Raw genomic sequence first — 21,070 nt, 5'->3', positions numbered from 1 at the left:
ATATAGTCCATTAGCAGGCATCTCCTACGTAACTTTGCCATTTTCTAACGTACAGTACCTTCTCAGGCATCCTAAATTGCTTGCCTGTTACCGTCTAAAATCGCAGTCTTTTCTTACTGTTGATGTTGCTTAGTAACAGCCTATTCTCATCCACACTTTGCAAAAGCTCGTATTCCTTTCTTTGTCTTTTCAGTCCACGTATTCTATCTTCCTCCATAATCCTCTTGGGAGATTCTAAACATTTCTCCCCTGGTCTACGTAGTGTTCATCTCTTAGCTCGCGTTACAGTCACACGGAATACTAGGTAGTTTTTAGCTAATTGCTCAGGATCAGCGAGAGACTTCATCTTTTCTCAAAAAAGTTATCCTATTTACTATCAATCTTATTTTCACTGCTATTCCCCAACCCGTACCAATTTTTATTACGCATACCAAAAGTCAAAACTTTCGATTTTACCAATAACCATGTGCTTTCCATGAATCATTGATTTCATAGTAATCACCATTTCCTTGGTTTTCCAATCATTTATCTTTATGCTGTTTGCAATTTCTTCAGTTACTTCAAACTGCTACTGATGTCTTCCCATATACAGCCAATTATGACAAAGCGTATGCATCTAGTTTTTCTTCCAACTACAGCTATTCTGCCTTCTCTCTGAAGACATTTCCTCTCTAGGACTCCCAGGTCAATATCAAGCAAAATCATTGATCTTTGTCCCACGTTCGTATCGACTTTTATGCGAAACGTTATTTATTCCCGCTTCATAGTAATATTTGAACTGTTTAAGCTTTATTATAGGCAGCTGTAAAATATCATTGATAAAGTTAGTGTACTAATCATTGAAGCTGTTGAACACTTTGCGCTGGAAAACTCACCGACGGACAGCGCTGACTCGAACATAGGCCCAGATGCTGAGGTAGCCAAAGACTCCGCCAGGGTGAAGAGTACAAGCACAGACGGGGACACGACCAGTGTGACTCTGCTGGTGAAGTGGAATGCCAGGCACAGGAACTGCTGCGGCCGTCTGCCAAGCCTGGGAACGTGACACAAGCATGCAGGAACACTTCCTTTAAGGACGCCGCACCCGATCCCTGTCACCAAACACCGAAGAAGAAACACATTAATTCTTTAAAATAAAAATTGCAGTGAGTACTTGGTGCAGTTGACGTAAGGTACAAAGTCGTTAATGAGCTTCTTTTTCTGTTGATGCAAGTTATATCACTCACGTGGAATATCAGATGAACGGATTGAAAAGATGTTATAAGATGTGCATAAATAAAAGTAAATTGAGGTATATGGAGTGTAGACAGTTAAATCAAGCGATGCTGAAGGAATTAAGTGCGGTTCTAGGCGCTACAGTCGCAGGTTCGAATCCTGCCTTGGGCATGGATGTGTGTGATGTCCTTACGTTAGTTAGGTTTAATTAGTTCTAAGTTCTAGGCGACTGATGACCACAGAAGTTAAGTCGCATAGTGCTCAGAGCCATTTGAACCATGAAGGAATAAAATTTGGAAGTGAGAGTTTAAGGGTGGCAAATGAGTCTAAAAGCATCTATTTGATATTGGATAGCAAAGTAGCAGACAGTAGACAAAGCGGAGAGGATATAAAGTACAGGCTGGTAATAGGAATATGAGCGTTTACGGAGTTTAAACCTCTGTGGAAAGGAAACGTAGATGAGAAACAATGTTGGCAAGTAGAGAAGAGAAGCTTTTGAAACGTGATGTTAACGAATAAAGTTGAAGTTCAATAGCATATATCGGCTAGGCATTGAACAGTTACTGACTGCAATCAGAACAATTTACGGCAAAACGTAGCTGAAAGAACTGACCGATAGACAGGACACATCCTGTGGTAACAAGGTATCGTCAGTGTGATAATGGAGGGAAATGTGAAATGTAAAATGTGTAAAGGCTTGTCTACAGTCACCAGGTTCAGGTGATTGTCGGTTGCAATAGCTACACAGAGATAACGAAGCTTGCGCAAGATAGACCAATGTGGAGAGCTGCATCAAACAAAACTAAAGCCCGCACCAATAAACACGTTTTAAACTGCCCTTGTGTAATTGTATACTTATAAGCTGTATTCAGGATCATTAATCACTTACGTTCCTTCTCAGAATAATCTGTTACATGGAAAAGCTAATGATCATTCTTCTAGTCAAAGAGGCATAACTGTAGGATTTTTCCTTTTTTAATTCGGTTTATTTCGACATGCCTGATAAATCCCTGCAGCTTTCTCTATCTATTACCAACATCTTCAATGCTACATAACAATGTTACAGTCAACACCCATGAAACTTTATTTTGCATTTTGCAAATCTACACTGCTTTTTATTCCAGTGCCAGTCACAGAAATCTTGGCACATGTAGCGCTATACTGTTAGTTGTTCACGAAAGATGGTTTCATTCACTTCTGTCCTAGCCTCTTCTTTCTGTTACTCTTCATTTTGTCCATTACTTTACCCATGACTGCACGCATAACGTTCATAAATAAGAGCAGTGGTTCACTCTGTAGAATGTGCACGAAATAACTCAGCCCGTACCTGCACAGAGTGTGCGGGACGGGACAGGAAAATGGGAGTGACAGCTAGAACTATCACACAAACGTGTCTTTCTCATTATTTGTGAGCTGCAGCTAGCGAATCTACAAAACGATCGTGTTACCGGGTTATGTCAATGCGACCAGTAATTCGACTCCAGTCGACGTTCTATGTCCATAGCTTCTTGCTAGAGAAAACCAAAAAACGATGTAAGGGATCAATCAATGTTAAACGAGATGGGCTTTGCGCTACCAGAAGGAAACCTCATAAAATAAAAAAGGTATAAATGTGTGTCACAGTGGACAACGTCGCTTACTATGATAGCAAGTAAAATAAAGAGAATGTTGTACCCCATCTTCCTTCTTTCTAAGAATAATAAAGAACAAGTGTCACATGGAAATTATGTCTTAGTACCTTAACAACGTTTTCGGAAATAAGATGTGGGAAGCACTTGTAACAACGCTTTGATCATTTTCTTCTTCCTTAGTCCTGCATTGTTATCCATGTGAAAATTAGCGAAAGTTTTTTGGGAGTCGAGTGCCTGAATCGGGACTTTGGTAACAGCTAGGTATTCAGCCAGTGGGATGTTTAAAGCCGCCTAGAGATCACATCCAGGTTTGTCTGCACACCGACCCTCTCCGTTAGTCAGTCGGACGTAGTTTTTCTTCAATTTTTTGGCTTTCGGGACGTGCCCATTCAGCCATCTCAGTAGTGAAATGTCAATTATGACGAAATGAACGTAAAGACAGCACTTCACCCAGTGCCCAAGTGGAGAAAAATCTCCGACCTGGCGTAGAATCGAACCCGGACCACTTTACTTTGCAATCCACCACACTGAACGCGCAGATACCGAGGCGGATACGCTGGGTGTATTGGATCTGGGGATTGCTCATCTCTCCGTCTCGCGAGTGGAGCTTTGACGCGCACATCTATCAGGCTAGGTAACTATGCTTTGTTCTCTTAATGACTCGAATACCTAATGATTTCTGCACACTCACAAGTAGAGTTTTAATGTGATCTTTCTTTCCTTGTCTGCCTCTTCCAACAAAAAGCTGATGGCACTGCACACAATCTCACCTTCCTGATTATGAAGAATACGCCCTCTAGATCCTGTGCGACAAGACCGAAATCTCATGCCAGGTATCGTAGTAAGGATACGTTCGCAGTGTGCAGGTCGGCAGGCGACAAACAGCTGAGGTGGCCACCCTCCTCTTTGCCCTAATATGTTTCGTGATCTCTATCCATTCTTGGCGCATATTTAAAATGGTTATCTCTCAACTGTTTCGAGCAAACAGTGTGACTGACGGCAAGATATGTACACTTGTTGTGAAGAGAAGGTAGAAATATTCTGCTAAGGGAAAATAATAGCCTACTCCAATAGTAGTACTTCTAGATACTGTATAGATATTTTCAAAGGTTTTTTGTTTGTTTGTTTCTCCAATGGTACATGAGCTGTAACTGGGAAGTAAACTACTCACAATCAGAGACAGTTTTCTGTCAGCCGTCGCCCGCTGTTAAGCTCCATACACTGACTCAGAAACTACCCTAGAGAATTTGAACTGTTGTACTGTTTTACGAACTGTGCCACCTTTATCCACCGATCAGTAGTTAGAACCACCAGCCAGCAGGCACAGTGAACTATCAGGAAGCAGTTCCATGGAAGCATCCCTACCATAAGCATGTATTAAAAGTCAGTATTGGAGAGACCTTCAATTGCTCTGCACGGGTTTGGCAGGTTTTCAGACAACTTCCATGAAACTCATGGTGCTTGCGCTTGAGTAACCGATGAGATTACTCTTATCCGTATTTGATGTTTTGCCTCAAGAGCCACTATACCGAACGCTTATGCAGTCACTGAGTAGCTGTTGGTCTCATACGACGATAGGCCGATACGTGGCCCTACAACGGCCAGAGGTCTGCTCTGGGGCTTAGTCGAAGTCTGGAAGGGCTACTAGTCGCTCCAGAAAAGTGAGTTGACAGATATGAAATGGCTGCCCTAGTTTCTTAAACTTTCAGATCACCTTAATTTTAGGGAAGGTGCCAAACTTATAGCACTAGAAAAGACCTTTACAAAACATAAAATGGATGATATTCCAACTCATTTTAAAACGAAATGTGAAAGGAAATGTACATAGTAGTTGCAAAATTATCTACACTGAAGCACCAAAGAAAGTGGTATAGGCATGCTTATTCAAATACGAAGATATGTAAACAGGCAGAATACGGCGCTGTGGTCGGCAACGCCTATATAAGATAACAAGAGTCTGGCGCAGTTGTTAGATCGGTTACTGCTGCTACGATGGTAGGTTATCAAGATTTAAGTGAGTTTGAACGTGGTGTTATAATCCGTGCACGAGCGTTGGGACACAGCATCTCCGAGGTAGCGATAAAGTGGTGATTTTCCCGTTCTACCATTTCACAAGTGTACCGTGAATATCAGGAATCCGATAAAACATCAGATCTCCGACATCGCTGCGGCCGGGAAAAGACCCTGCAAGAACGGGACCAACGACGACTGAAGAGAATCGTTCAACGTGACAGAAGTGCAACCCTTCTACAAATTGCTGTTGATTTAGATGCTGGGCCATCAACAAGTGTCAGCGTGCGAACCAGCCAACGAAATATCATCGAGATGGGCTTTCGGAGCCAACGGCTCACTCGTGTACCCTTGATGACGGTACGACACAAAGCTTCGCGCCTCGCCTGGGCCTGTCAATACCGACATTGGACTGTTGATAAATGGAAACATGTTGCCTGATCGGACGAGTCTCGCTCCAAATTGTATCTAGCGGATGGACATGTACGGGTATGGAGACAACCTCATGAATCCATGGACCCTGCATATCAGCAGAGGACTGTTCAAGCTGGTGGAGGTTCTGTAATGGTGTGGGGCATGTGCAGTTGGAGTGATATGTCACCCCTGATATGTATAGATACAACTCTGACAAGTGAGACGTACGTAAGCATCCTGTCAGATCAACTGCATCCATTCATGTCCATTATGCATTCCGACGGACTTGGGCAATTCCAAAAGGGCAATGCTACAACCCGCACGTCAAGAATTGCTACAGAGTAGCTCCAGGAACACTCTTCCGCTGGCCAACAAACTCATTATTGAGCATATCTAGGACGCCTTGCAACGTGCTATTCAGAAAAGATCTCCACCCGCTCGTATTCTTACGGATTAATGGAGAGCCCTGCACGATTCATGGCGTCAGTTCCTTTCAGAACTACTTCAGACATTAGTCGAGTCCATGCCACGTCGTGCTGCGGCACTTGTGCGTGCTCGTGGGCCCCTACATGATATTAGGCAGATGTACCAGTTTCTTTGGCTCTTTAGTGTTCGTTACCTACATATTATAGAATGGATAGTACACAGTGATAAGTAAATCAAATAATAATGTTTAATGAGGGGAAGTAGAAATTTTTTACGGCACTGAATAATAAGGGGTAGAAATTAGAAGAAAAATTCATTAAAACTCACATTTCTTCAGGAAAATTGGAGTCATGTTAGAGGCAGAGGCGGAGGCAGGAACCGAGCTATTATGTCGTAAGTGGGTCAACTTGACGACACTTTCTGACACGTAAGGAATAAGCATTCAGCAGGAAAGAGGACGGAAAACCGAAGGAAGCGAGACAAGCATATTCGTTGGTTACTAAGACATGTTGCAGGAACCTACATCTGTTTCAGAAGAGCACCTAGCGAGGGACCGACACAGTACTAAAAGCGTGTTAACTGAACGCAGCAGAATAAGGTGGATACATTCGGTCATTACGTGCCAAACTTTGCGTCGTAGGATCACGCTGGCTCCCTTCAAATACTCCAGTTGTCAAGCTCTGGTTATGAGCTGATCATTGGAATCGATGGCATTCACAATAATAGCACTCGATTCCGTGATTACTGTCGTGAATCTATGTCCTAGATGATCCAGCATAGTCTATGACAATCTCCGAACTAGCCGAAAGTGTACTCAAGGTGATGGCCTTCACAGTATGAACTTCATGCTGCTCACCACCTACCATCAACTGATGGAGAAACTGAGACAATACAACATCGGAGAGTGCTACCAATACTGGACTTCAACGCAAAAGCGAGAAACAGGGCTTCTTGGGTGTCCACGTTCCTGTTGAACACCCGGGCGCCTTCAGTTGCTGAAACCTATGGGGTCGGGAGGATATCAACCGATCGCACGACTCCCGACATCAGGTACATCGCGGATGGGTCATCAAGCGTCAAGATTTACAACGCATTACTGTTTTGTGCAACTGTATTATAAAAAGCAAATTAATACAGTGTGTTTATGAAATTTTAACACTCAGAACGAAATGTTGAAATCTATTACTTACTGTGGGGATTCTGGGGTGGTGGAACTGAGATAAATAATAAAAGTGGGATGAATATGACTTGCGTGGAAACCCATAAGCATATCCCCTTTCGCAATTGGGAAGGTAGGTGTCACACCAAGTTCATTCACCGAAGAGGGAACCGCAAAATTGCCTTTTCGGTCTCATAGGATCAGCATGTACGTTTGTTCAGATCGTACAGAATGAGTTTTCTATTTTGGCTCATGGAGGGCATTTCGCGACAGTGTTGATGCGTATGTATGGGGTCAGTGTGTATAAGGGGTCTCCGTGCATGGACGAGTGTGTACTCGGCCACACACAGCATGGAGTGATGACTGTCATGTTCTTGTCCGCATGGCACAATCGTATCATATAGATTCGTCAGAAGTGCTATCTGACGCAGATTCACTGTAGTGCACGTCGATCTGTTTATGATTTGATGTCGATTTGATGTTGCCCGCTGTAGGCTGGGCAGGTAGATGTTACACATACCTTACTTTCTGAGCCAAAATGGAAAACTCATTCCAAAGAGACCCTCATTCTGTACAGTCTGGACAAACTTACATGCTGATCCTCTGAGACCGAAAAGGCATTTTTGCAGTTCCCTCTTCAGTGAATGAAGCTGGCGTGACACCTGTTTTCCCAATTACGAAAGGGGACAAGTGCTAGAAGAACTCACGCTCTGCGGGTTCCTTGTGGTGCAATGGCTTGGTACAAGTCTTTCTATTGGACATTGAACGCCACTTCGGCATTATCCCTGTTATCCAACCGGGGAAAGGGGACCTACACATTAATGTGGAATCTGAACCAAGTGTTTTTCCAGCCGACTTCAACATCAGTGAGAGGTGAAGGCTAGGTTAAAACGAGGATTGAGAAATCCACGCTCTGACTGATATTGGATCCCTCGGCTATCAGTTTCCAGGCACGCACTTTACTGCTAGATCCCTCACAGGTCTCAGCATTCATTTGCTGAATACAGGCTTGGCGAACCGTGGTTTCCGCGAGCTGGTGACTGGTGAGCGACGCCAGTTGTCACCATAACCTCTGGGCATGCTTCAACGACCACCATGCGACGCGGTTGTGGAATGTTATGTGTCAGTGGGGTGGGGTCGAGAGGAAGGTACCAACTTCTCCAAAAATAACCTCAAGCCTATGGTGTGCTACGTGCTGATGGGATGCATGACTGTTGAGGCAGAACAGTCATAAGCGAGTGATCCCTGGGGAACCTGCCACACCTCAATTGTTCAAGAGTTACCCAGGCAAGTGGGGTTCTGTCTGGGTGGACATCCATTCCCTAGCTGCTCGTGGTACGACCATGGAGCCTCTTAATTCTTCAAAAACTGCTCCCAGTGGATCTAGTGGGCCACTGGTGAGCACTATTACTATCCCAACAAGAGAAGCCGTGAGGGTACCTCTCCTGAGCATACTCCTCAGAAATGTGTAGTTATAATGACAGGGCACAGATGTGTCAAAATGTTTTTGTGATAGTTAAAAGAGCCGAGGGCACCTTTACTACGGTGTCCCCATCCTACGTCCAGAAGGGTTTATATGGTATTATGAGTGGTCTGAAAACAATAAAAAGGCTTCGTAATGGTACATTGTTGATTGAAACAGCCACTTCAGGGCAAGTACAAAGACTCCTGAAAGCAACTGCTTTGGGTGAATACCCTGTTGCTGTTGAACGGCATAACACCTTAAATTCCAGCCACGCAGAGGTCACATGTCAAACCCTCAAGAATGAGGACATCAGTGTCGTACAAGGGGAATGGGCAGACGAACATGTTATGGAAATTCAAAATGTGAAGAAGAGAGTCAATGGACAGCTTGAAACATCACCTACATTCTTTCTAACTTTAAGACCTACCCGGCCACATTAAGCCAGCTTTGTTACACTTACCAGTTCGCCCTTTTCTTGCAAATCCCATGCAGTGTTTCAAGTGTCGAAGATATGGCCACATCACCGTTGTGTATGATGGTCGTGCTAGTTGTAGGAACTGTGATCAAGCAGCTCATGAACCAGGTGTGGAATGTTCATCTCCATCAGTGTGTGTTAATTGCTCTAACTCACATCCAGTCTGGAGTACAGAGTGCCCCACCTATAGGGGCGAAAACAAAATTCAAGAACTTAAAGTTACATGTCGCGTGTCATATGGAGAAGCAAAGAGGCTGTTTAAATCCATGCAGCCCCATCATTCGCTACCTCATTTGCGTCGACCGTGAAACAGCCCATAGTTAATGTCAGTGTTACGACACAAACGGAAGTGGTAACTGCCGCTACCGACATGTGCTCCTGTTGCTGCACATGCCAACAGCCAGGCTCTAATAACATTGCGCTTGCCAGAGACTCAGTTGCAGAAACTTCTCAGACTGACAATGTGGGGCCATTGTCACCAACAGCAACTGTCCCACCGGCACCGAAAGGTGCATTCGTTCAAGGACCTTGCCGTGTTTCAGCCCAACAAGGTAAAACTACCACAAGGACCAAGTCGAAGCTCAGTGGAATAGTACCTAAAGCACCGGCAGTGAAACGGCTGCTGCTGTTGCTATTGACGATTTGGAAATGGATGTGGCTTCAATAGGCGACCCATCTAGTCCTACTAGTCCACCACCAACCACCTCGCGTTCCCCGCCAAGGTGCAAAAAGAAAGGGAACAGAAACATTCACAATAGACAATTGACGTCCTGCAGGGGAATTTAAATGGCTTCAGAATTCGCGTGCATGAACTAAGGTTCGTCACACAGGCCAGACCAGTGTCTGCGCGTCCTCAGAAAACACGTTTCAATGATTCTGATACGCTACCTTTGTGTTTATGCGTTATCGTCTATATTGAAAAGATGACCTTGTAACGCCGGAATTTCCATTATACTATAAATTTTTTTCCTTATTTTGTTACCTGAAGATATGACGTTTCTGTGTCTTTGTATATTGTAATTGTTTTACTATTTGTATATATATGCATTTATGTCGATATATAATTGGTTTGCTTTGCAAATATTATTTGTATTTTTACGCTGGGTCTGGCCTAGGGAAAACTATGGTATCGAACGATTACATCGATAGGTCGTGTGGAGAACCAAAGTGTTTAGGATCTCTGGGAGTGTTAACTCTGCCGCATGGAGCGTGGGCAGAGAGAGAGTCTGGCTGGAGGAGGGCACTGGAGCAGGTGTGCTGTGTGACGCTCCCGCGAGTTGCCGCGCTTTCGGGGTTTGGCAGCATGTAATTGCGCTCGACTTGCTATGTTAGTTTCTGACATGGTGTCGTGGACGGGAAGCGTTAGCTGGCACACATCAAGAGCCCGTTTCGGCTGGAGACCGTGTCGAGAAGAAGGCGCGCCAACATCCAGCTTCTGCAACAGCAACGGCCGACAATGAGTGACTGTAGGAGAAGCAGTTGCTCCGATCATCGAGAATAAGGTGACGAAACAAATTCAATTAGTGAAGATAGAGGATCAAAAGAAGGTGGAAACTTTAAAGGCTTTAGTATCCGAAGTAGATACCAAAGTGACGAAGCAGGCTAGTTCCTGCGAAGAGAAAAAAAGGGTAGTAGAAACGCTTGCAACAACCAGTTGCCGAGTAATTACGAGAGTGTCGGAATTAGAAAAGAAACTTGACGAAAAACAGAGCTATGTGCCAATCTGTGCACATAGTTCGGAATTGTTGACGAAAGGGGAGCGGTTCGACCCCTTCAGAAAAGGTGGTATAACGCGACGGATTTCATTAAAAATTGTGAAAGAGTTTTACCCAGATCATGGGCTAATGAGAGAAAAATTAATGCGGTTATTGACGTGTTGGCTGGTGATGCCAAGCGTTCGGGCTTAAACCTCAACATCACGAACCTGACTTTCGTCGAGTTTAAAAATTTGTTTCTGGCTGAATACTGGTCAGAGCAAAAACAACAAAGTGTCTGGCGCGAATTTGTCGTATCGAGGCCTTTCGATGCGAAGTCGCGTGGCTCGATGAAGGAGTTCTGTGAGGGCTGGATCCGCAAGTTGGAATATTTACGTGATCGCCGCACGGAATCCGAAATAGTCTGGGAACTCTACAGGAAGCTTCCGGATGATACAAAACGCTACGTAGGAAGCAATTACAGGATATTCAATGATTTCCTGGAAAGAGTTGAGGACGAAGACAATTGGCGCTATAATCACGATAGTGGTAGGGGCCGTGGTAACAACAACGGGTACCACAACAATCACAACGACGACAACCAAGGGATTAATGCATACCGCAACCATGGCAGCAATAACAATAATGGTTCGGACCGTAATAACAATCGGTACAATGCAAATAATAACAGGAATGACGGAAACCAGTATCATATTAACGTAATACGGGCTTCACAGAGTAGTAATAACCTCAGAGTGTGTGATAAGCCGCCTCATCAGCATCCGGGGAGCAGATCTGTTGGGTCGAGACAGGGAAACCATTAGCCGCGCCGGTGAGGGGCCGACCGGGCGTGGAGAAATTTTGGCGGCCCAATAACAGGAGAAAACCCAGGTGTCGTCGTTATGAAAATTCCGTAAGGAATAATCAACGGCGGGAGAGTGTGCCAGTGTTAGGAGAAAGGAGTGCGCCCACAAGTAGTAGATCAGCTGTAGACACGGCAGCAGAAAATACATTCACTGTCAGTGAGAACAATTTAAGTAGTGTTCCGGAAATCGACTATAAAGCGGCAGCTGTAACACCCACAGCGGAACTGGAGATTGAGTTTAAGAATGATTCGCAATTGTTGAGAGAAGATCAGATGTCGGATAACACGTCCGTCATCGAGCGAGGGGATGCAGAGGGATGAGGTCTGGTTAAGGCAGTTCGGTCGTTTATACGACGAACTAAGAGATTATAGGGGCCTGTACGGGAGAAGTGTTTATGGGGAGCGGGGGCAGGATTTGCCGCGTCTCGTTCCACAGGAAGATAGTATTTGTGAAGTGATAGAAAGTTCTGGCCCTAACCGGCAGACTTTACCAGAAATAGTTGATGTTAATGGGGAGCATGAGCAAGATTCATCGTGTTTCGTCCCGCAGGAGCTGGATGTTGAAGTAGTAACGGAAAGTTCTGGCCCTAACCGGCGGACTTTACCGAAAGTTATAGTGGTAGAAGTAGCCGACCCATCCGACGACGTTGCGAAAGCATTAAGGAGAAAGATTACGACAATTTTAGTGATAGCCGGACACGATTGGTAGAAAAGCACGTAGATTACAGCGTGTATGAGGTTAGAGCTGACATTATACGGTCAGACGGTAGCAGGGTGGGTTGCGCAGATCCAGAGGAAGTAATTTCAGATACTACTGGGCACATTCCTCAAGATAGATTGGCAGATGAGATCAATCTGGCCAAGGAGGATTCAACGAAGGTGACAATTAGTGAACTGATAGCAAAGCAACACTCACTAGTTGACGAGTTGCAGGAAAAGGTTTCGGTATTGGAGGCGAAGCTACAGACTAAGCCTCAGGACAAACGTGTTAAAATTAACACTGTATGTGAACAGAGGCTGAAAAAGCCGCCAGATAAGGTGGATTTAGGATCAAAGCCGGATGGTTTTTTCTGGAATGACCTGGATATAGACGAGGATTTACTGTGGGAAAATAAAGAAACAGTTGACGACAAGTGTAGACAGATAGTAGTGTCTGTTAATATGCACGACCTACAACTAAACGTGTTGATTGACACCGGTGCAGAATTGAGTGCTGTATCTGAGAAAATATTTGAGTTACTGAAAGACAGACCTGGCATCGTAGTTATGCCAGTAACAGGAGTGAAAATTATCGGTGCTACTGGGAAGGCCAGTAAACCGGTCACAAAACAGGTTTTTGTCAACTTCGAGATATTTGGGGCACGACTTGAACAAGAGTTTGTCGTCGTGCCAGACTTAACTACGGAAGTAATTATCGGGTTGGATTGGCTATTAAAGTATCGTGCAGTGATTAATCGCGAAAGCAAAACTTTGACATGTACGTCACAAGATAAAACAATAGTAGTTAGTTTTGACGAGGCAGGAGACGGTGTGCATAGGCAATACCAGCCTATACACATTGTTAACTGGCCGGATGGTATTGACGTAGGTACGAATTTGAACTACTGTAATGTGAGGATTCTCGGCATTGACAATAGTGTAGAAATTGAATTGGAAAGTATTGCAGACGGTGTGTCAAACGTAACACACGAACAAAGATGAGGCCTGTATGAAGCAATAATGAGGAATAAGAGTGCGTTTTCAGACAAACCGGGACTTGTGGAAGAGATAAACAAATTCCCTCCACGGATTGACAATAGTATTGGTGTGAAAAAAGATCGTTTGCGAGAAGTAATGAAGCTAAAAGCCGATGCTCGCATACGTCGTCGTGACGCTAAAGCGCGTTTTGCTAAGTTTGCAATCGGAGACTTAGTACTTGTAAAAGCTCATGAGAAATCGAGCGAGATAGACAATGAAATCTTTAAATTTAAGTTTGTTTATAATGGACCATATAAAGTCATTGGTATACCTCACAAAAATGCTTATTGCTTAGATTATCCAAGCTCTGGAAAACTATTAGGTATACGGAACATTGTAAACTTGAAATTGTACCAACCTAGGATTGATTAATACCACAGAATGGGTAATTTGTACAGTATGTAAATATAGTGTGTAATATTTAACGATTTGCTAAATTGCCATGCTTTTGCCTGACCAAGAGGACATTAAAGAAGTTGTAATTAATAAGTAATTAAATTTGACTAAATGATTTAAGAGTAACTTATTGTTAATCAATTGAAATATCCAAGCTGCTAGTTTAAGTTTTCAGCTGAGTCACAGTAGATTAAGGAATGTAAATATGATTTTGTAACTAGCTGTAAGATTTCATAAATATGTGATTTACTAGTCATTGCCGATGTACTTAGACGATGTTTTAAGTTTCAGGCTAGTACATGCGTGTGATGACGGACAGTGTTGAGTTATCCACTGTGATAGTGTTAATGGACTTCTTGAGATTACTCGGGAGTGAGTTGTTCCGAAAGAACTCAGTGAAACGGACGTTCTGGAAATGCCGTTACACAGGCGAGTGAGATCAAGCGTGCCGCACAGGCGGGCGCAACGATACTGGCGAGGTGGAGGAGCTGTCGGCTCTTGCGCCGCTGTCGGCATTCTTTGTACTTGCGAGTACGTAAGGCGGAGTTGTTTTTCTTCTCGGACAGCTGATGTGAAAGAATTCTGCTGTCAATATTTATGTTTTTGTCGATCTGCGGTATGCTATTTTCTTGTTTAGCGTTAAGTGGACTCTCATGGCGAGAATATTAATTATGAAAAGGTTATATAAAATGTTTATTCTATATAATTAATTATTAATTTGCGTATTTTGATATACCTGTTTTTATGACCATGTACTCTAGTTAATTTTGTAAATAGAATTCCATTTCTTGATATTGTGAGGAATTTTGACGATTTTAGAATAGCTAAACCATTTTCTATGTTTAGTATGAATTTTAATATGTTGTCAACCTGTTTTCTTTTGTGTAAGATGACAGAGTGGAATAAGATTAAGAGTGCCTCCACTCAACTATTATGGTCAACAAATAGGTTTATGGTTAATCAGCCTAATGCTAAAATTTCTTGATGTTTTGAGCATATGCATTTCTGCTGGTTTTTTTTTTTTTTTCCTTTCCGGGACATTTTCTGAGTCTGTTTAGGTTACATGAACATCCTCAGACAATGTGGGGCACGTGTAACGCCGGAAATACATATCCTCCTATTTCCATTATACTATAATTTTTTTTCCTTATTTTGTTACCTGAAGATATGACGTTTCTGTGTCTTTGTATATTGTAATTGTTTTACTATTTGTATATATATATATATATATATATATATATATATATATATATATATGCATTTATATCGATGTATAATTGGTTTGCTTTGTAAATATTATTTGTATTTTTACGCTGGGTCTGGCCTAGGGAAAACTATGGTATCGAACGAATACATCGATAGGTCGTGTGGAGAACCAAAGTGTTTAGGATCTTTGGTAGTGCTGGGTCTGCCGCGTGGAGCGCGGGCAGAGCAGAGTCTGGCTGGAGGAGGGCAGTGGAGCAGTTGTGCTGTGTGGCGCTCCCGCGAGTTGCCGCGCTTTCGGGGTTTGGCAGCATGTAATTGCGCTCGACTTGCTATGTTAGTTTCTGACATGGTGTTGCTGACGGGAAGCGTTAGCTGGCACACATCAAGAGCCTGTTTCGGCTGGAGACCGTGTCGAGAAGAAGGCGCGCCAACGTCCAGCTTCTGCAACAGCGACGGCCGACAATGAGTGACTGTCGCCACCTTCTCGATCGACGACTTCAAACCTTCAATCAACCAACAAGGAAGACTGGTAACACGTAAAGTTTTAGAACTGTATGGCAGACCTCAGCTTTTCAAACTGTTAAATTTTTCTCACCAAATTACAGCAATGTAGCATGAACCTTTGTTGCTCATTGTACCATTTCCGGAATGAACCCGACTGTCGTTGAAATTCAAACGCCAGCATTAAAGTAATATCATTCGATTTCACTGCTTTAATTTCAAAGTTCAGTTAAAGTATTCATAGCTGGCTACAATATTTAGATTACACAAGCACAAATTAAGAGTGCGAGTTTTGTTACCGTACTTTAGCTTACTGTGACTGCAGCTCAGCTTGGTACGTACTAAATTTTACTATTGTTAATTGTTCAGAATCATTTAATTCAAGTTCAAAGTTAAATCTCTTATTTCTAAATTGCGTAGATTCAAGTAGCTTTTGAAATGATTGTTGAGGTAGCCCAAGACTAACCGTATTTTACTGAATTTCGATGTGCTTCAGAAACAAAGCTCACTATTAATTTCAGTCACTAAATTAACTTTCAATTTTCCGGTTTCATTAATTCTTTTGCTAAATTAAGTCAGAGTGTAGCGAAATTTATTACTTCTGACAAACTTTCAGTTTTCACACTACACGTGTCAACCTTTAGTTGCCACGCTTCTAGTGCTAATTATATGTGTAATAACCTTTCTTTTTCAGTTACTACAGTAATTGTCCATAGGACTGGCGACCGTAATTTCTCCCAAATCTCAAATATCTAATTACCGATAGTTAATTGTTAACATAACGGCCGCACATGTACTTTCTTTATTAACTTTACCCCTTTTCAAAATTAATTTCCACCAGTTTCATTTGCATTTTTCCTTTCATTTAGATGTAACCCTTTCCTCCCTCTTTACCGACAGATTAACTTCGGTGACGATTGCTTTTCCCAAATTTCCATTAGGTACACTCGGTTTAATATTTCACTGTCATTAAGGTCGATAAGTGAGGGGGAGGTTACAACCTTCATAGCGACAGAGCTGAGGGAGGAGTGGCAGATACGTCCATGACACACTATACTCTTCCCCTGTAACCACACTACAGGCAGTTGCTGTCACTGTGCATTTGGGTCTGTTCAGGTAACCTTCCGTTCCCTCTACCTTCCACCACAACAAGGGATGGCGATGCATTTTCCACCACTGTTTGTGCTGCTAGGATATTTTAATGCCCATAATACCTGCCCATGCGACGAGTGGTTGAAAGCATGTGTCTCCGGAATACCGGCTCCATGACACATTTTTGCATAGCAGCACGGACATTCTCTCGCAGACTCTGTCAAATGGGAGGTGGCAGACGACCTCCACTCCAGGGACCACTTTCCTATTACTGGCCACCTTTTACAACGAATGGATCCTGAGGGAAAACCATCCAAGTTGTTGCTATCCAAGGCGAACTGGACGCTTTATAGCCAACAGGATGTGCTTGTGCACAGAGACAAAGTCCACGACTAGGTGAGTCATATTACCGATGTAATCCGCTCTGCCACTGATGCATCTATACCTAAAGCACCTGGCCGCCACAGGAGGCAACATGTTACCTGGAGGAACGATCAGTTTCGTTGCACTATACGGGACAGGCGGACAGCGCTGCGTAGGTCCACGCATCGACCAACAGGAGAGAACCTTCGAGTATTTCGTTAGCGACAGCAAAAGCCACGTACAGTGAATGACAGCAAAAGCAATCATGGAATGAGTTTCTGAAGCCTATTAATCGATCAACTTCCGCCACTGCAGTATGGGAATCCGTAAGGAAGATATCTGGGAGAAAGGGCAACATGTCCATTAGCTGCCGTTAACGACACTAGAGTCCTGAAAGTAACGATCGCTGATATCGCTAACACCATGGCGCGGTACTTCTACGATGTAACATCGTCCATGAGTTCCAGGTTTCCAGACCTACCGTGAAGTTCGCGAGAAGAGACGTCTAGCTTTCGTCTTCAACAATGACGAGGCCTGTAACCTACCGTTCTCAATGTGGGATTGAACACAGCATTAGCTGCAGCTCACGAGACCGCTCCTGGGTCAGACTTTACACATTATGGTATGCTCCTGCACAATGATTCTAAACAAATGTCACTTGATCTCTCTATTAAGGTATGGAGAGAAGGGAAATGTCCCTTGGAGGAACTCCATAATGATCCCCATTCTTAAAAGAGGGAAGGACCAGGCTGCTATCGGAGTGTCGCTCTTGACAGCTGTGTAGGAAAGACGCTAGAGCGGATGGTCAACTCCCACCTAGTCTGAACTCTGGAATCTTGAAACCACCTGAGTCCTTTCCAGTGTGGGTTTAGAAGACATCGTTCCATTCTTGATAACCTCATCCTACTGGAGGCGGCTATACAGACGGCATTCCTACGGAAACAACATTTAATATGCATCTTTTTTAACACTGAAAAGGCATTCGACATTATGCGAAGATACAATATACTTTTCCAGCTACAGAGTGAAGCTTTCGTGACCTCCTCCACATTTTCCTGCTGTCCTTTCTTGCTGAACGTTATTTTCAATACAGAGTAAGGAATGCTCTTTCCGATAGATTTCCTCGATTTCATGGTATCGCACAGAGGAGCGCTTTAATGGTTTAAATGGCTCTGAGCACTATGGGACTTAACATCTGAGGTGATCAGTCCCCTAGAACTTAGAACTACTTAAACCTAACTAACCTAAGGACATCACACACATCCGTGCCCGAGGCAAGATTCGAACCTGCGACCATATCGGTCGCGAGGTTAAAGACTGAAGCGCCTAGAACCGCTCGACCACAGGCTGGCGAGAGCGTTTTAAGCGTGGCTCTTTTTTTGTTGTTTTTTTGGAGTTTTCTACCAATGGCATATCCTCCGCTGTGAGGAGTCCTGTGCAGCGCTCGTTGTTTGTGGATGATTTTTCTATTTTCTGTTCCACTTCTAGGCTCATGTCTTCCTGTCGTCGGTTACAGTTGAGACAGCGACTGGAGGAATGTTCTGCTAGGACAGGTTTTAATTTCACCCCAGAGAAAACATATGTATTGATTTTAATAGTGATCGTTCTCTTTTTACACCTCCGAAACTAAGACTGTGGCATACAGTTTTACATTTTAAGGAGACGGTGCGGTTTTTAGGTCTCTTATTTGATAGCAAACTTACTTGGCTGTCACATCTCAAGGAGCTCAAAACAAGAGCCATCAAAGCGCTGGATATCATGAAGTGCTTGAATGGGAAGAACTGAGGCGCAGATAGATCGTGCATCCTGCAATCTGTAAGAGTTTCGTGCGATAACGTCTATGACTCGGCACGACGTATATATTTAAAGATGTTGGACTCCGTACACCACGAGGGCATTAGATTGCCGACAGGAGCCTATAGGTCGAGCCCTATACCGAGCTTGTGAGCAGAGGCATGGAAGCCGCCATTAGCTGCTCGGCGGCGGTTCCTGGTGGCTAAAACAGGCACTCTAGCTCCGGTCGTTTCCGATTTCGCTGGCTTTCCCAGTGGCTATTAATATCTGCGAATCCTTAGAATGACTCTATCGCACTCGTTCACGAGGACCACAGCCGTTTGGTATACAGGCAAAGCAGCTTTATTGGTTCTCCACCGAACATACAGAGAGAGTGTTGGTGCAAAACTCCGCCCTGGTTTTTATTGAAACCTAGAATAATTTTAGATCTGACAGAGTGCAACAAATTGTCTACTCCAGACTACGTTTTTAAGAATGAATTTTTTGCCCTTGTATATGAGTGCCAGGGCTCTTCCGTGGTATACAAAAATGGGTCCAAAGAGGGGGATGCTGTCGGTTGTTCTATCATCTTTCCTGCCTCTGTCTTTAGGTTCCGTCTGCCTAGTGCGTTTACTATCTTTGACGCCAAATTCTATGTGATTTTTAAATGTATAGATCAGATGAAACGTGAACTTTTATCCAAATTACTCATATGCTCTGACCCGCTTAGTGTGCTGCAGACAATCCAGTCTATGTACCCAGCAGATATAACTGTCCAGAAGATCCATTACGCCACGCTGCACTGGCACAGATAAAGGAAGGACATCTCATTCTGCTGGATTCCAGGACACGTGGGTATCCGTGGGAATGAGTTGGCCGATACTACGACTAAGGAGGCATGTACCCTTCCCAAACTGATTACTCTATCCCTCTGCGAGCTGCACTGTCATTGCTGCGAAGGTCTCTCATGCGTCTTTGGGGGAAGATTGGCTGGGCGTGACAGAAAATAAGTTGCGATAAAGATTGTGAGGCCTTGGTGCGACTCCTTCCAGCCAGTTAGAATTGATGAACTCTGTTCAACTCGACTTCAAATAGGAAAGAACCCTCTGGACCATGGCTCCCTTCTCAGTCGTGAAGAACCGCTTATTTGTGAAGCGTGTGGTGTGCTTAATACGGTTCGCCACATTTTAACCGACTGTATTTTATATAATAACGAGTGGGTTCAAGCAGACCATCTCTCCATTTTAGGTGATAATGAGGTGAATGTGGCACGTGTTTTTCGATTTTGTGTTTTCTCTTCCCTTCTACCTAAGCCCTTAGGTCGAAGCTTTTGGTATGTTAGAAAGCGACTGGATGACCCAGTTACTATTTTTATGATCGGCCAATCTCCTTTTCTGGACTTGCCTCTTAGTGGCTGTGCAGATCAGATATCATTGTTTGTTGTGGTGTGTCTTGACTCATTGCTCCATTGTACCTTTCGGAGGAGTCGTGTGTGTTCATATGAAAAAGAGTGGCCTTACTTTGTATTTTAGGCTATCCTCAATTTGTGTGCTTTAGCCCCATTCGCCTCATACAGTCAGCTTACGGGCGCTGATGACCGCGATATTGAGCGCCCTCCAGGTGCAGCAACAACAAGAACAACAACTTTACCGCTAGAACACCAAATCCGACCTACTCAAAAACAGTTAATCTATGGATTTAGATGAGTGAGTTTTCGGATATTATACTGTGTGAAATATATGACATATCTTGATGGTATTGACTTAGAAGTATAAATTATTTACGCCACCACAAAAGGACCGTAGACCACAGTATTTGACATAGATTTCAAGTTGATACTTCAAAAGGGATCATTACAGACAGTTTTATCATTGGATTGCATTGATTGGAAGCTTAAAATAATGTTTTTCACCGCTAAGGGACTGTAGGCCTCAGTTGCTGCGTTTTAACGCTGAAAGAGTATTCCAGATTTATAATCTTCTAGGAAAAGTTTATGATTCCAAGAATTTTTCAGCCACCCCACAGCTGATCTACAATGTGGATGAAACGCGGTTGCAACTTACTCTTAATGCGCGGGAGAAAATTTTGGCTTTCAGGGGTTCAAAGCTTGGTCAGGTTTCAACACACGGGAACAGGGGTAAACTGTGACAGTGCTGGCTTTTTACAGTGCTCCTCCGCCCCGCCCCCCAATAATGATACTATACCAGGGGCAGAAACAGAAATACATTTTGGGTGATATGGTGCCATCGGGTTCCATATTTGCAATGACACCCAAGGTATATATGACTGTCGATTCATTTCGCAGATTGATTGAAAATTTTAACCGCCGTTGACTGCCAGGAAGAGTAATATTCATTATGGACTGACATAAAATCCGTCTTGACGAGGCAGTGCTGAATTTAGCCAAAGGATTCGACATTGAAATTCTCCTTCTGCCCGCTCACTGCCCTCACGAGCTGCAACATCTCGATAAGAGTTTGAAACTCTGGTCGCCCTGTGTTGAAGGTTTCTTTTTTCAATATTTACGGTGGCTTGATTGAAGACGGCAGTCCCCAGCAACGTTATTTCAAGTTTTAAGGCAACCGAGATTCATCTTTTTAATCCAGGAGTCATATCAGAGGTACCGTTTGTTCCAATCATTGTCAACT

At 43.6% G+C, this 21,070-nt stretch overlaps 1 protein-coding gene across 1 annotated transcript in view; it reads right to left on the bottom strand.

Annotated features, from left to right (window-relative positions):
• LOC126252449 (solute carrier family 22 member 7-like) overlaps window positions 1–21,070 on the bottom strand; it is a 156,932-nt gene that overhangs the window by 98,062 nt on the left and 37,800 nt on the right. The window contains exon 4 of the mRNA XM_049953343.1: window positions 876–1,033. Coding sequence (XP_049809300.1) covers window positions 876–1,033 — 158 coding nt within the window. The remainder of the gene's footprint in view (window positions 1–875; window positions 1,034–21,070) is intronic.

Source organism: Schistocerca nitens, chromosome 4 (assembly GCF_023898315.1).
Source record: "Schistocerca nitens isolate TAMUIC-IGC-003100 chromosome 4, iqSchNite1.1, whole genome shotgun sequence".
Classification (NCBI taxonomy): domain Eukaryota; kingdom Metazoa; phylum Arthropoda; class Insecta; order Orthoptera; family Acrididae; genus Schistocerca; species Schistocerca nitens.
The sequence above is the reverse complement of the archived record's forward strand: the minus strand, read 5'-3'. Positions and strand labels throughout refer to the sequence as shown.